At 40.0% G+C, this 15,202-nt stretch overlaps 3 protein-coding genes across 5 annotated transcripts in view; 2 read left to right on the top strand and 1 right to left on the bottom strand.

Moving 5' to 3' along the window:
- The first annotated feature begins 203 nt into the window (after positions 1-203).
- On the top strand, positions 204-2,714 carry LOC117540434 (protein ANTAGONIST OF LIKE HETEROCHROMATIN PROTEIN 1-like). Its single transcript, XM_034207097.1, has 2 exons — positions 204-558; positions 1,467-2,714. Exons 1-2 carry the CDS (start codon positions 337-339, stop codon positions 2,529-2,531), a joined length of 1,287 nt encoding a protein of 428 aa, XP_034062988.1. The 5' UTR covers positions 204-336; the 3' UTR covers positions 2,532-2,714.
- Positions 2,596-5,881, bottom strand: LOC117540435. 3 transcript variants are annotated; one of them, XR_004568168.1, is made up of 4 exons: positions 5,254-5,881; positions 4,175-4,234; positions 2,888-3,367; positions 2,596-2,838 (listed from the first exon to the last, which is right to left on the bottom strand). XR_004568168.1 is itself a non-coding variant. In XM_034207098.1 (3 exons), the coding sequence occupies exons 1-3, from the start codon at positions 5,657-5,659 to the stop codon at positions 3,069-3,071; spliced, it is 765 nt and encodes a 254-aa protein (XP_034062989.1). In that variant the 5' UTR covers positions 5,660-5,881; the 3' UTR covers positions 2,600-3,068. The 3 variants fall into 3 exon arrangements, 2 of the variants coding, with proteins under 2 accessions (XP_034062989.1, XP_034062990.1); XM_034207098.1 differs by having other exon boundaries at positions 2,600-3,367; XM_034207099.1 differs by lacking the exon at positions 5,254-5,881 and adding an exon at positions 4,560-5,153 and having other exon boundaries at positions 2,600-3,367.
- LOC117540433 (SR-related and CTD-associated factor 4-like) overlaps positions 5,757-15,202 on the top strand; it is a 32,673-nt gene continuing 23,227 nt past the window's right edge. The window contains exons 1-11 of the mRNA XM_034207096.1: positions 5,757-6,433; positions 7,715-7,798; positions 8,648-8,692; positions 8,818-8,979; positions 9,069-9,186; positions 9,333-9,466; positions 9,564-9,713; positions 9,795-9,868; positions 11,391-11,487; positions 11,748-11,831; positions 11,961-12,046. Of these exons, the coding sequence (XP_034062987.1) occupies positions 6,404-6,433; positions 7,715-7,798; positions 8,648-8,692; positions 8,818-8,979; positions 9,069-9,186; positions 9,333-9,466; positions 9,564-9,713; positions 9,795-9,868; positions 11,391-11,487; positions 11,748-11,831; positions 11,961-12,046 (1,064 nt within the window). The 5' untranslated portion in view covers positions 5,757-6,403. The remainder of the gene's footprint in view (positions 6,434-7,714; positions 7,799-8,647; positions 8,693-8,817; positions 8,980-9,068; positions 9,187-9,332; positions 9,467-9,563; positions 9,714-9,794; positions 9,869-11,390; positions 11,488-11,747; positions 11,832-11,960; positions 12,047-15,202) is intronic.

A 15,202-nucleotide genomic window follows, 5' to 3' on the forward strand; every position in this document is an offset into this window, starting at 1 on the left:
ACAATTCCTACTATGGTGTCCCAATGTCCTGTTGCATTGCTCGGCAACATTTGTATAGAAGATATATAATTAGTACTTGGTTATCTTTACTTTTATGTCAAATGTGTTGGATATTTGGCTTTAGATTCTAAAAGTCATGGTATTTCAAACTCCGGAACACTAGGGGGCGTCAGTCTTGGTTTACTGCAGATGGAAGTGTTATCATCATCCGTCTACATTTCTGGTCCTATTGATGAGCCTCCGATCAGTGTTTTGACGAGTCCGTATCGTATAGATACAGTAATGTTGTCAAAAATGACATAGAAAGTAACTTAATATTCTATACAAAAGTACAGCATGAAAGCCGCCGATGTGTTCCTCCCGGTTATCGCCTGGTGCAGAACGAGGCAGTCCCAGGACAGCCAGGCCGAGACTCGGCGACAGAAGCGCCGCCTGAAGCTGCTCGCATTTCAGCGGCTGCGCCTCAAGAAGCTCCGCGAAACATGGAGGCTGAGAGAACAAGTCTACAAACGGAGTAAACTGCGTCGCCTCTGTTCTCATGACACATGGATGAAAGCGGTAAGAGCTGAGACAATTTGTACTCACTCTAGTCTTATCCTTAACTTTGCCACATTAGTTAAATCTATCCTAGACTTCCATGATGTATTTGGACTTTAAACAATCTAGTCTGGTTCACTCGGGACCACCACCATACAGTTGTGTTTTATCTGGAGAATATTTTTAATTAGCCTGTCTTGAATAGATTTGAGTGTTTTTCTTTTTTCATAACAATATAGTTATTAAAAGTCAGCCGATTCCATATATATTCAGCATTGTATTACTAAACTAGACATGGACAAATATATTTGTATTAAATACTGGTCAATTTTATAGGAATAATTTTTCATTAAAGAACAATGTAATTTTAAAAACAGATGTGCCCTACTTGCCCAGTGTAGCAGGTTAATACTAGTATTTATTATTTTGGAGTCACAGGGTCACATGACAAAAATAATGTATTCATCTATTTTCAATAAAAATCTGCAGAATTATGAAAATATAAAATAGGAAAAGTCCATAAACAAAAAAAAAGAGCCAATGAGCTAACAGTCCTCTCCAAGTAATTTCCCCATGGTCCGGTGAGTCTCTGTATTATAATAGAACAGGTCCACCTTCACCATAATGATAAAATGTCAGATGATGCAAGTATATTTTTGTGAGCAAGAAATGCAAGGCAAGTTTATTTATGTGGCACATTTAAACAAGCCAATTGAAAATGCTTTATTAAACAGATTAAAGATATCACCATTGTAAAAGGACATTTAGCAAATACACTGTCGTTGTTACTACTTTTAATAATGAATTGCCCATCCAGTTTATAGGAAAACATGCTATGCAGTGTATTCAGGGCCACACTGTCTGCTTTCAGTTATTTCCTGTCCTCACTTCCAGTGTTGAACACTTGCTTGTCTTCCCATTCCAACCAGATAACACATCAGTTCTTGAGGGATCACAGGCGACAAAGACCCAAAGTGTGGCTTCACCCACGGACCAGCGACTGGTGGGAGAACACAGCAGCTAATTTCACAGATCACGAGTGGCTGCAGCATTTTAGAGTATCGAGAGAGACCTTCTCCTACCTCTGCGCGACGTTAAATCCACAGTTGAAGAGGCAGGACACCAATTATCGCCTATGCATCCCCTTAGAGAAGAGAGTGGCGTTGACTCTCTATAAATTGGCCCACCCCTGTGACTACAGAACTGTGGCAGATCTCTTTGCTGTGGGGGTGGCGTCTGTTTGCCACTGTGTGCATGAGTTTTGCACAGTGGTCATTGAAGTGCTTAAACCGCAGCTTGTTGTGACGCCCAACAAATTTCAACTTGAGAACATTGAAGAATGTTTCCATCACACATATCAGATTCCTCAGTGTATTGGAGTACTTGACAGCATGAACATCACCATCAGCAGACCGCCACATCTCAACTCTGAGAAACCTGATAGAGAAAGTTATCTTGCTATCTTATTTCAAGCAGTTGTTGATGACAAAGGCCTGTTCTGGGACCTGAGCATGAGCTGCCCAACGTGGGTGAATGACAACAGTGGAGAGCTATTGGTATGTGAGGATTTCTCCACCAGGATGCACAATGTCTGTAGAACTGACAGTAGCCGTGTTGTTATTGGTGATGCTGGATATCCTTCGAAAAACTGGCTTCTCAAACCAAGCACCAATACAAGCAGGCTGACTGCAGAGCAAGAGCTGCTTAATACTCAGATTATCGCAGCGCGCAGTGTGGCCCATTATGCTTTTGAGAGGCTGAAGGGTAGGTGGAGGTGCCTGAGCAGACGAAATGACTGCAATGTGGAGATTGTCAAGGACATGGTAGAGACATGTTGTGTGCTTCATAATCTCTGTGAGAAAAACAACGATATGTGCCTTCCAGACTGGATCGGTCAAGAGCCACTTCAGACTGTTGATGAAAACCCTCAAAAGAATGGTGACGCAGAGTCATTAGATGATTTGCTGCAGCTGATACAGGACAGTGCAGAATAATCTCCTCACATTTTACTACCCACCCTTACATCAACAAAGGTGGCCATCATTTTCCATGCATATCTGAGTTGTTGGATATGTCTTTATTTCATCAATTAAAGACAACTTGTTATTGACTGTTAACTTTGTATACCTGTGCCAGAGAGAGATTGTATAAACCACAAATAAATATCTTCATACATATATTTAGCTGAGTGCCTTTTCTTACAGTATGCTGCGGTGTCTTTTTTCCAAGTTACGGAACGGTTTAGAAAAATAAACTAAAATCTTACAAAAAAATGCATTTCACTTACGTACCTATACTCATTGGAATTCCACTGAAATATTTTGCCAACACATCCAAAAAACGATACAATGAGCTATATGACGTGCACACTTCTCAGTGGTAAAACTCTAAACAAAAATAGTTCTAGGCTGTTGGGTTGTACATTGACTCATTTAATACAAATACAAGCTTTTAATAATAAGTCAAATACCATTGGTCCATTGCTATCCTGGCAACAACAATCAATAATTCACAAGAAAAGGCATATGACATTACAAAGCAGCAGGGTCCTTTGAAATAATCTTTGCAATTTGCATCAGGCAAGAGGTCAGCAGCTCACTGTCTTTACTTCGAGCCTCCATCTCCTCGCGCCTCAGTGTCTCCTCTCTTTCTGCTTCCTCTCGACGTAGCGCCAGCTCCTGCTGCATCTCCTCACGCCTCAGCTGAGCTTCCCTCTCCCACTCCTCCCTCCTCTGCTCCTGCTCCATCTCCAGCCACTGCCTGTGGCACTCTGTCATAGCACTGAGAAACTCTTTTGTAGAGTCACTGTCCGCCTTCCGTTTTTGAGCAACTGCAAGAACAGAGAACCTGTCAATCATCTGCGTTGTTTCAAATGCTTTTTTAATAAAAAACGTTTCCCATTACTTATAGCAGGCCATCATATGTTATGGTCCAATATCCATGTGAACCTGATTCAGATAATGAATTAACCTTATATCAATTGCAATTAATAGGTTTCAATGGAATCCAGGGGTGTTTTAGTGTTTCTTTTTACTTAAAGCATTACAGCAGGGGTGTCCAAACTACGGCCCAGGGGCCAAATGCGGCCCATTTTGAATCGGCCCTCAGCAAATTAAAAAAGTACATGGAATATGTCTCACAAATAAAACTTGTGCTTTTCTTATATTGTACTTATTAACTGTAAATGTAAACATACATTACACACTAGTATTCATGTGTTACTAAGACCACTTTTCAAATAAATTCAGTCAATTAAAGTTGGAAACATTTCCTAACATATCTTAGTTGATAAGAAAAAAGCCCAATGACCTGTTTACAGAACAAGCTTGAAATACACCCTTCCTATTTCTCCTTATTATAATCAATCGGAGGCTTCTGTTTTAAGGGATGAGCTGCCAACACTCACAAGCATCATTTACCTACATTTGATTGATTTTGCTAACTTATAACTGAACCTATGAGGCAATATACCTCTAGTGAGTGGCCCAGCCCTTCGTATATTTTTCGTATGTGGCCCTCGGTGAAAAAGGTTTGGACGCCCCTGCATTACAGCAATTCTCAAGTATGATATACATTGGGAGGGAGCCTAACTGAAACACCAGGGGAGCCCAGGGGACAGGACTACTGTTTGACTTACCTGATCTGACTCTTCTTTTAAAGGCAGAGGACCAGCCGCTCTCTGTAGTGTGGGATTTGACTGTTAAGAACAAAGGCCATTGGTTAAATCAAGTTACATTTGACACTGATCAGTAGTGCCAGAGAAATTGTGTTAAATGTTAACTGTCTCGGTTGCTTGCATACAATATTTGAAGGCTTGAAGCACCGTGCTAGAGTATAAGCCCTGCTTTGAACATACAAATAATTGGACCTGCAGCAGTTTTATACATTTAATTAAGGAGACATAAGGTAAAAGGTATGTACATTGAGGATTCCCTATTCTTTTTTTGTTAGTATATTTATCTAAAGTCGCAGACCATACATTTCATCTGAGAAAACAAGCCATTGTCCAAAGGTGAAGTTACCTTCTGCTTCTGGCTCCCAAGGAGCAATAAGGCCTATGGGAGTTTCACTGGTCCCCAGCTCACCCTCTGACCCACCTCGTCTTCCGAGCACACTATCCATTAATTTGAAAAAAGGGAAAGGTTTTCGTCCATTGATCTTAGATGTCTTATACATATGTCTCGTCTTTTTGAGTTTTTCCCTCACTTGGGTGGTTGTGCGCTGGATACCTAACTTTGCCAACTCTTCTACCATGAACTGACTGACTTCTTCCTTGAGACATGCGCCCTCCATTTGTTGCTGCACATCTTCGTCAGCCCATATGTTTAGCAAGGCTTTTGTTTCACTCATTGACCAATACTGGCGGCTAGTGGACATTGTGAGGGGGCCTTCCTTTTAAGCACCGAGATGGACCGAACGAAGTCCACCGATAGTTCTTGCGCTCTACTGGCTCGGTACCGGTTTTTCTTTTCAGCTCCCGTCCCGTTTTGTTCACACCGCCCAGAGCCCGAGTTGTGTTGCGTCATCGTTTGCGTCATGACGTAACCGTTTACGTGCCTGCTTCATTAGCCAAACCGCGCGGAAATGGCGGAAACCCAGTAGCTGTAGTAGGTCAACTTTAGCTATTATTGCCAGGTCTGTCGATAGCTACATGGTTTAGTTTATGTTGTAAAACTAAAAGTCACAAATAAAACAAATCAGTAATGCATAACTCACCAGCATCAGATGAGCTCCGCGCATTCTTCGTCTCGTCCAACACAATCGACTCGAGAGAGAGCGAGTTAACTGTGGATCCAAAACCATTCGTCGGTCTGTCTCCGAGGACAGAGTCTAGCAAGTTATAATGTGGACTTGTTTTCGGACGACCGCTGCCACTAGTCCGTCCGAGGTCTCGCTTTTGGTCCCAATAATCCTTCTTAACTTTTTTCAGTTTGTTGCAAATCTGTTCCACGGTACGGTCATAACCAGCGGTTGCCATCTCTCGCTGCAAATGCTGAAACATTGCTTTGGACCGCGTGCTCCCCTCCAGCTTCCTCTGTACCTCTTGGGAAGACCAGATTCCCAGTAGGTAGCTGGTCTCTTCAGTGGACCACTGCTGCTTGTTAAGTTTGGGGTTTTCCATCGTTATGTACAAACTGGACAAAACGTGGGCTTGTTGTTGTTCAGGAGGTTGATCCGGCTCCGCTGCGGTGTGAACAGGAAAAACCGGTGCTTATCCAAACTAGGATAAATACGCAGACAGGCTGCTTTCAATGTTCCTCGGTAATCTTGTAAAAGTTTCGATTGAAGAATGACAACTTTATCTTGACGATTACATTCGAATGAAATCAATCCTCAAATAACAAATACCCCTTATTTAATCAGAAGGGACATTTACATTTGTTTATTATTGTTTGATCATTTCGGTTGATTCAATGTGTCTCGACATAAATGATCATACATGTTTCATTTCCTATGATAATAAAGCCCGTGTCCACTGTCTAAAATAATCTGTGTCCCTCCCTCATTAAAAGAAACCCATCTGAAGCACATCATTCCTACTGCCATTACAGTAGAAAAAGTGTAAAGTGAAATTATTCGGTCAACTAAATGGGAGACGCCAATTTTCCGATTATCATGAAGGCAGCATTATTACCTCGTGACATCTTACGCTGAAGGACGCAAGGGGTGGAACCGCGAAGCTAGTAGCCACTCTTAGCATAGCCGATCTTAGACTAGCTATGTGAGCGCATTACAACCAAAATAGAGCATTTCAACGTTGTTCTTTATGTTGTTAGATAACGGTGTATAACCACACTTGGTTATGATTGGGTAGAGCAACAAAATACAAACGTTCGTCAACTGGTTTTAATTATATCGGATCGTCATGGATGCAGTGAACGCGTTCAACATGGAGGTACAGTTTGCTCGTGTTATAGCCCAGTCCATAGAGCTAAAGACGAAGGCTAACGCAAACAAATGTTGGGCTAAACGTCAACCCTGGTTTATTTGTCAGATTACTAATCTTATAGAAACCTTAATTAACCTAAGCAACTGATTTGTTCAATGTTGGTTGGTCAGTTAAAGCGTAGCGTCAAACATGGCTTGATTGGATTTGTTAGCTGCTAGCTTAAATCGAGTTCAACGCTAGTACGTTAATCTAGAAGGCCTATGATTGTAGTGTCTATTTTAATGTTAACGTGCGACGCCAATAAATTGTCAGGATGTATTTGTGGTTAGGAAAGAAGCTATATCGAGAGGCAAATCAAGTTTTATTTATATAGCACATTTATAAACGATTTTTGGTCGAGCCAAAGTGCTGTACATATCATACAAATAGCCTACAGTAGAGACACTTTACAGCAAATACAACAGCACAGATTGTGAGCATATCAACTAATATCAATACGTGTTATACTATTGTTGCCACGCTAGGACTCTGGACTGTGGCCTTGTTGTGTTATTTGAATGTGTTTGTCGTTAGTTAGGTAGAGGGAGATACGGTCAGCTGTCTTATTAACCTGATGGCTGCTTTAAAAACGTATTGTGATGATCCAGACACAAACCTATGTACAATTTAGAGTACAAACCGATGTGTTGTCAGACTGGTTTTAACAACTAACATTCATATCATATTTTTGACACATTCTTGAAGAAGCTTAGGTATTTTTTATTTCAGAGCTACGGTAATGTTGAAAATGGGCTTCATCATTTGTATTGTATATTAACAAGCAATAGCTAAACAATTCAGGATGTCTATGAGTTACTCTCACAAATATACGTCCTCTCTTTTTGATCACATTCTATTTAATATCATTATATAATCGAAGTTGTTAAGTTTTCCCAACTGTAAAAACACAAATCGTGTTATTGTTCTGCGTGCAAGACATATTGCTAAATCCCAGTGCAACAATCTGTTTTACTTTTATGTCAGGTATTCTGGATATGTAGGTTTATGAAAACAAAGATTGTCTTGGCACCTGGAAAAATCGTTTTTAAACGATTTACTTTTTCAATTATATTCCGAGTTTGCTGTTGCAAAATGTTCTTTTATCAACTTGTGATATATAGTTGCAATTGACAGTAGTTTAGTGGTGTCTATGTTACCTGGAGCATGACCTTATCTTTTCCAATGTTTTTTAACACCATTTTTTATTTGAAATGAATACATGTTATTATTTTGTTTACATCCAATCAGCTGTTTTCCATGATTGACATGAAGCCTCCAATATCCCGTGCAAAGATGATGTCTGTAACAAAATCAGCCATCAAAGCCATCAAGGTAAAGTTAAATGGAATCAACTTATGTTGTCACACATTTGCAGTTAATAACCGACAGATGAGAAGTTTCCTTGTTCATGCTACATATTTGTATCTCCATTTTTCTCAAGGGTATTTGATAATAGTTGAAACAGTTTGAAAGCTTTCTTCTCCAAGGTATACTATTTGAGTGAGTGCATAAAGTAAAACAAAGATATTTGGAGAAGCCCGTACTTTCTTGCAATCCCGATTTTTGAATTGTCCCTTTTTGGGACGTGATGTTTCCAAAGACCTCAATGAACCTAACTTTAGATTCAAGATTCAAGGCTTTATTGTCATATGCACAGCAGCTACAGTGTAGATATGGCAATGAAAAACTTAAGTCCCAGCCGGCTCCTCCAACAATGCAACATGAATATATATAGGACATAAAACAGATAAAACAAAAAAAAACAGTGCAAGTGAATGCAAATAAAATAGAAATAGTGCAAGAAGAGTCTATAGATGCATACATTTATATATAGATACATAAATAGCAAGATGCAAATGGATTAATTCGTTATGGAGGCACTTTACAGAGCTCAGGAGTTTAATAGGCTTATGGCCTGTGGAATGACACTGTCTCTGAGTCGGGTGGTTATTGTCCTGATGCCGCCTGCCAGACAGCGGCAGACCGGTGAAATGTGATGTTTATTTGGTATCAATGTACATGATTTAATCACAATATGATTCTATTTAAAGAAGATCAAATATTATATTGAATTTTTTCCAGCCCTTATTTTAACATTACCATTTTCATCCGTCTATTGTCATACTTTTTGAAGTAGTCTCTAATATACTGTGTCTAATGTTTTTTCTTCTCTTTTAATAGCTTTACAAACATGTTGTCCAGATTGTTGAAAAGTTCATCAAGAAGGTATGTATTACAGTGCCTCTTACTGTGAATTATATTGAACATTTAGAAAATCAAGTGCACTTTACACTTGCCATTTGTCATGAGACAAAATGAATTAAATGTTTTTGTTTGTGTGTTTCCAATAGTGCAAGCCAGAATTAAAAGTCCCTGGCTTGTACGTGGTGGATTCCATTGTTCGACAGTCGCGTCATCAGTTTGGAGTTGAGAAGGATGTGTTTGGGCCCAGATTCTTGAAGAACTTCACAGATACCTTCCTAAACCTTTACCACTGCTCAGAAGATGATAAGGTACTCCATGGTTGTGCTCGGTATTTTATACAATAACATGTGAAATGGAAATTTGTCACATGTGTGATTGCTTTTTTTCTCTTCATCAGACCAAAATCCTTCGCGTACTGAACCTGTGGGAGAAGAATGGTGTGTTCGACATGGACATCATTCAGCCTCTGATGGATATGTGCAATGAAACCATTGTTCCTGCCCCTACACTACAAGGTAGAGAAAAGCACATGATTATCTTTTTGGCAATTTGGAATGTTTATAAAAAATGTACTGAAGACAAGTGAAGTTGTAATCCACTGTTTGATGAACTGCATGCAATATCACGAAAATGTGTCAATCTTTTTCTTGGAACTTGACAGTTGCCGCTCACCCCCAACCAGAGACACACCTTCCCGTCACTAGTGCCTCAGTTGTGTCTGCTGTGCCTCAGCTAACCTCTCCTGATGCCTTAGCTGCTGTGGCCCAGTTATTTCAGTCCCCACATGGTCTAGAGGTAAGCATACATCAGTTTAAGTGCTCAGTCAGTTCTGCATAATGAGAAGTACAGCATTGTTTGAAATTTGAATGTCTTGTCTCCCCCCTTCTTCCAGCTGCAGAGGATGCTTCAGAACTTCCAGCAGGCAGATAAGACCCGGGAAGCGTCCATCACAAACACCTTACCAAACGCAGCACAGCCCATGCCAGTGGCCCAGCTCAACCCGTACAATGAACACACTGAAAATAGAAACTCTTTAGCTGAGGTAAAAGCATTGCTCAGTGTCACATCATAACCAGCTGTTCTCTTTTACATGTACCTAACTGTAATGTACATTTTTCCTCAGAAACTCCTGGACAGATTTGACTATGACGATGAACCTGAGGATATGATCGCCAAAGAAGACGGTGCCCAGACGCAGTGAGTTTCTGGATTTATGCCTCCGGTGAAAATTGACTTTTCAATGTAGCAGGAAACATCTCTTGTCGAGAATTTTAACTTCATCAATTATGGATCTTTAAATTAGATTAATGAGTAGATATTATTTAAAGAACTTCTAACCCGACATTTGAATATTTGTTTGTAAAACCATATCCACAAAGGCTGTGGAGCTGGAAACCCAAAATGAATGTTCACCTGAATAATGTTAATATTAACACCTATGCATGCAAATTAGTCGCTTTTCGGCGCCTCCCGCTTTTTTAACGCTGATTTGTGTGACTTGTGTAATTCGTGGAGAACCGAAGAGTTTTCGTTTTCGGATACACACACACACACACACACACACACACACTGTTTTTCATCACGTGATGTAGTGCTGACGGAGAGCACCGGAACCCCGCTCCAGCACTTCAGATATTGCAGTACGCATAAGGAGCCGTACACATGCCGCAGTTTTTGTGTGGCTGTGTCTTTAGTTGTAAGCACAGTGGCGATCTGTTGTTATTAGCATCTGGTTAGCTAGCTATGCTAACAAATTTAAAGAGCGTTTTCTACAACCAGGTGGAAGAGAGCTCTCCTGACAGACTGAGAGGCTCAAATAACCTCAGCTCAGTGATGTTAAGGCACACCTTGATATGATCATTAGTTATAAAAAAACAAGACTAAATTAAAAAAAACAGGTATAAAATACTATATGACAGCAACAAAAAAGTTGTTAAAAATAACAAGAATATAGTTTAAAAGAGGAGTGATTTGTAAAATATCCAAAAAGAAAAATGTTCTTACAATATCATATGGGTGTTGAGAGATGTATCCATAGATCTCTTCCTTTTGCTCTCAAAGTGCACCAGATTGATGCTCTTAGCTTCAACATTTAAAAAAGCTGAAATGATGTCCACATGGATAGGATACTAAATACATCTTGTGTCCATATCTTTCTGTTTTGGTGGTCATGCCACAACCGTGCACGTGCATGCATGCGCGAGTCATGGTAAGATATCTGGATTAAGAGGTTGCTTTTTCTTTGCACAGCATGAAAGAAAGGCTAAATGAATGGGCTGTGATTTTAGTTTTTTTTAAGCAGAGGTTGAGTTCAATCATTTGCACGGCCCTCGGAAGATGCTGTAAAAATTGAAAGGAAAAAGGTTCCCCACCCTTTCTGTAAATAATAATAAAAACCCTTGATTTATAACTTAACATCTCTGTCTCCTATTGATCTGAGTATATTATAAAGAATAGAAGCATGTTAATTGAAGCATTATAGCACAGGCCTTTGTCAGATGGTATATTACGTTGTTTTTTTTCTGCTTCGAATAGTTCTCTCTTTTTTCACCATACGTGTGTTTGCATCCCTGCCTATGCTTTTCTTACTTGTCAAAATATATGCCTTGAATAAAGCCTAGATTTATTATTGTTAAGGTGACATTTATTTGTTGTGCTTTACTGCTTTGTAGGTCTTTCATACCCAAACTCACAATTTGTATATATTTTGTCATTACAGAGGCATCCCTGGACATGTGTTTAACCATTTTCCTGGCCAGATTCCCAACACAGATACTGTTCATCCACATATGACGGGACAGATCGGTGGTGTAGAGGTAACCAAGTACAAGTGCTTTTATATAATTATTCAACTCACTTTTCAATATAGCAAAGCTCGCAAACCAGCATGTGCCCACAATTATGATGCCTGTTAAACAATTTGTCCAATGTGATGTCAGCCAAACGATAAGATAATGATGAGGTGAGAGAGTAATTGTGTAGAACTGCCTTAGCTTAGAGTTTACTGTATTCAATGATTCTGTGGTATCTGTTTTTTTCAACTATCATTTGTGGCTGTCTCTTTGTCATCCCTCAGCACGGTGGAGGGTTGAGTCATGATGAACATCATATGATGGTCGATGGATACCGTTCCATAAATGAGGGTTATTCACAAACAAGGGTAAATCTTCACACCTTGTTTAGTTCAACCTGATGTAATGCTCTCCTTAGTGCCATTGTTGGCTCACATTTGAATTGGAGACCCGTGGTGGTGTACACATTTAATTGTGATCTCATCATTGTCTTAAAGGGAAGTTCAAGAGAAGACTCATCTATGAGGCGGGAGGGCAGACACAGAGGCTATGGCAGGAGATCAAGATCCAGATCTGGCTCAAGGTAAGAGGCTGTGTTCATAGCAAATAATCAGTGTAATCATTGTTTATCTTTAGGGCTGTGCATCTTCACTGGACTCACTATTCGATTACGATTGTCCTGTCCACGATTCGATATCACGATGCATAACAATGCGTTGCATCCTCCATTTTCTATATTATGGCTTATTTTTCATCAATGAATACATGCAGTAAATACTAGGGCCGGGACTCGATTAAAAAAATTAATCTAATTAATTAGAGGCTTTGTAATTAATTAATCGAAATTAATCGCATTTTTAATCACATATAAATATTTGACCTGAGAACAGTGAGAAGCAATTTTTTTCACATGGATTTTAGTATACCATTAGGCGCATTCACACCGCAGTACTTTTCCCACAAAGGTTCATGAGAACTTAGTTCATGAGAACTCTTTGAACCTGGGGGTGGATTAGGCAAATGAAGCCGCTGACGTCACTTCTTCTTCTTCTGCATTGGGTTTACTGGCAGGCAGCAAACCACTTCACGGCGTATACTGCCGCCCAAAGTCCCCGGCCGGAAGTCCCCGGAGTTGGGGACTGGCTTCAGTAGAAGCTGCTGGGAGTCCCAGCAGCTTCTACTGAAGCCTTCCGAGTAAATCGCCAGAACGCCGACACCTCCTCATCTCCACCGCTCCCATGTTTTATTTTGTGTTGCCATAAGTTAGTCTCTCTGCGTTTCTGCGCTGGGCTAATGCTAATAATACTAATGCGAGGATAATAAAATGGCGGCTTCACAAAACTTTTTGGGAGTTTTACGGGGCGTGGTTTGCAATCCGCCCAGCCAATCAGACATATAGCTATTTTCTCACAAGAGAGCCGCACGAAAGTCCCTGCTCTCTAGCAGCTCTCTGCTCTCTAGCAGGGACTTTCGTGGGGGTAAAAAGGTTCTCATGAACTAATTTTAGTACCAGCTCTTTTTGGTGTGAACGCGATAAAAGAGGCTAACGTCCACGCTAGCTTCCACGCTAGCTGCTATATGTTTTTGCATTGAGGTGATACTTGAGGCTTGATGTGCTGCGGTGATATGCGAATTCCTTTTTGCATAATTTGCACACAACCGTGCTCTTATCGACGCTTCCATCCGTCCGTTTTTTAAAACAACATTTCCCACTGTTGTTCACTGTGGTTTGTTGTTGTCTGAAGTCATGAACGTTAGTTGGTGCTCCAGTATAATCGGTACGCCTGAAACTCATCCAGTGAGAAACGTTCCGCGGTGCAAAAATAAGTGCGATTAAAATGCGTTAATTTTTGTGTAATTAATTAATCTTAATTAACGCGTTAAAGTCCCGACCCTAGTAAATACATATGAACTCTCTTTTTATTATGTAGAAAGTGCGTCAGAAATCAATAACATAAATGTCTTGACATTAAATTATAAACCAATATTTGTATAGCTATTGTAAAGCTCTAGCCGCCCTATATCTGTGTGAAATTGTTCCACCCTCAAAAACCAAAAACGAATGCTTCTGCAGTCTAGCTGCAGCTTCTAGCAACGGTCTTCTATTAAAAAAGGACACCAAATGTCTTGAATGTGGCATCACACACATGACTTAAGTCTGAACACAGCAGACAACAGGAGTATTTACAACAGCATATCAAAACAGAAATATTGCATGTGGGTGCGACTTACATTCTCTGTCTTACTGATACATTAATCCTATGAATGTATGAGATTAAGTGAGCTTCATCATATCATCATATCTCAAATCAGAGATCAACATTTGTTTAACCTCTTCTACACCGCACCCCCGATATCGGGGGGGGGGGGGGGGGGGGGGAAACGCGTCATCTGCAGGAAACGGCGTCTGAGGGCATCTTAATATTCAATAAACTATGAATGTTTTATATCCATGTAACGGGAATAAACTCAGCTAACTGATCTTTTTTTTCTTTTTTTTTTAACCCACAAAGCTAGCGCTGAGCCTATAAATTAGCCACGAGCTAAAAATGCTAACGGCGTGTTGCACAGAAACTCACTCATAACACCCTTATTACTTATCGTAGCTGCACGTCCAACCCATCGATCTGATTGTCAGATGACACAGAATCGATGGGTACATACATCATCACTCCATGATAAGAACTTGCGAAGCTATTAACAAAAACAGACATCAAAACATGTGGCGCTAGGTAGCTAAAATCGGCAACATGGCTCACCTTGGTCGTTGTCTGGTCAAAAGTGGTCTTCAATGGCATTAAAACGATACAAACGCTGCTGAAGTTAATCCAATGTGTCTGTGTCCCTTTAAAATGATTTCTGATCATCCATAAGCAATAAACCTGCTTTTCCGTTTCCAGATGTCAGAGCGAGAGATAGGTTCACTCTGATGCAAACCTGCATGCGCAAAGCCCCCACCTTCTTTTTTTAACCATGGGGAAATTTCCCTTCGATTCTATTGGCTCTAACGGTCAAAAAGAGATGTCAATCACCAAAATCAACCAATGGGTTCCAGAGAAACGGCAAAAACGGCCATTTCCACCCAAATCACCTTAGAGGTGGAGTTTTTTTTTGCTAAAGCTCTCTAAAAAGATCAAATGTCACTTGTTTTGCATCAATCTTGATACAGGGTACTTATTATATGTTGTACTTAGTCTACTTTACCATCATCCAAGGGTAGTTTTCACTATAAGTAAAAAATAATTTGTGGACGGACACTATAATTTACAGTTTTTTACTATGTTCAATCTGAATTTTCTTTAAAATAAAAAACATCTATATTGATTCTGACTTTTCTACATCCAACTCACAGGTTTATCATTACTTTGAGAAAAAAGATTATTAATTTAACCCTTTTTAGAAGGGAAAATATGGTCATTTGTTCTGGGAATGTCATTTTCGAGCCTGAGACCTGAAAAACAGGCTCAGGGCTTAACAGGTTAAGTGAATAATAAAGTTTCTATTGGGTCACTATCAGCCTGTCACTCATTATTTTCAGGGAGGGGCGGGGTTTGGAAGAAACAGTGATCGTGGAAGCTTTCCTCCTGCCTCACACACTTTACACAAGTATTTATCAACTAAAAATAGCAATTCATACTCTGCAATCCAAGACTTGATTAAATACACCAAAAACCTGACATGATGATAACTCGAGTAATAAATCCATGTGTGTGATGATTCAGCGCGGGTCATTCTGCTG

The sequence above is a fragment of the Gymnodraco acuticeps genome, unplaced genomic scaffold (assembly GCF_902827175.1).
Source record: "Gymnodraco acuticeps unplaced genomic scaffold, fGymAcu1.1, whole genome shotgun sequence".
Lineage (NCBI taxonomy): Eukaryota > Metazoa > Chordata > Actinopteri > Perciformes > Bathydraconidae > Gymnodraco > Gymnodraco acuticeps.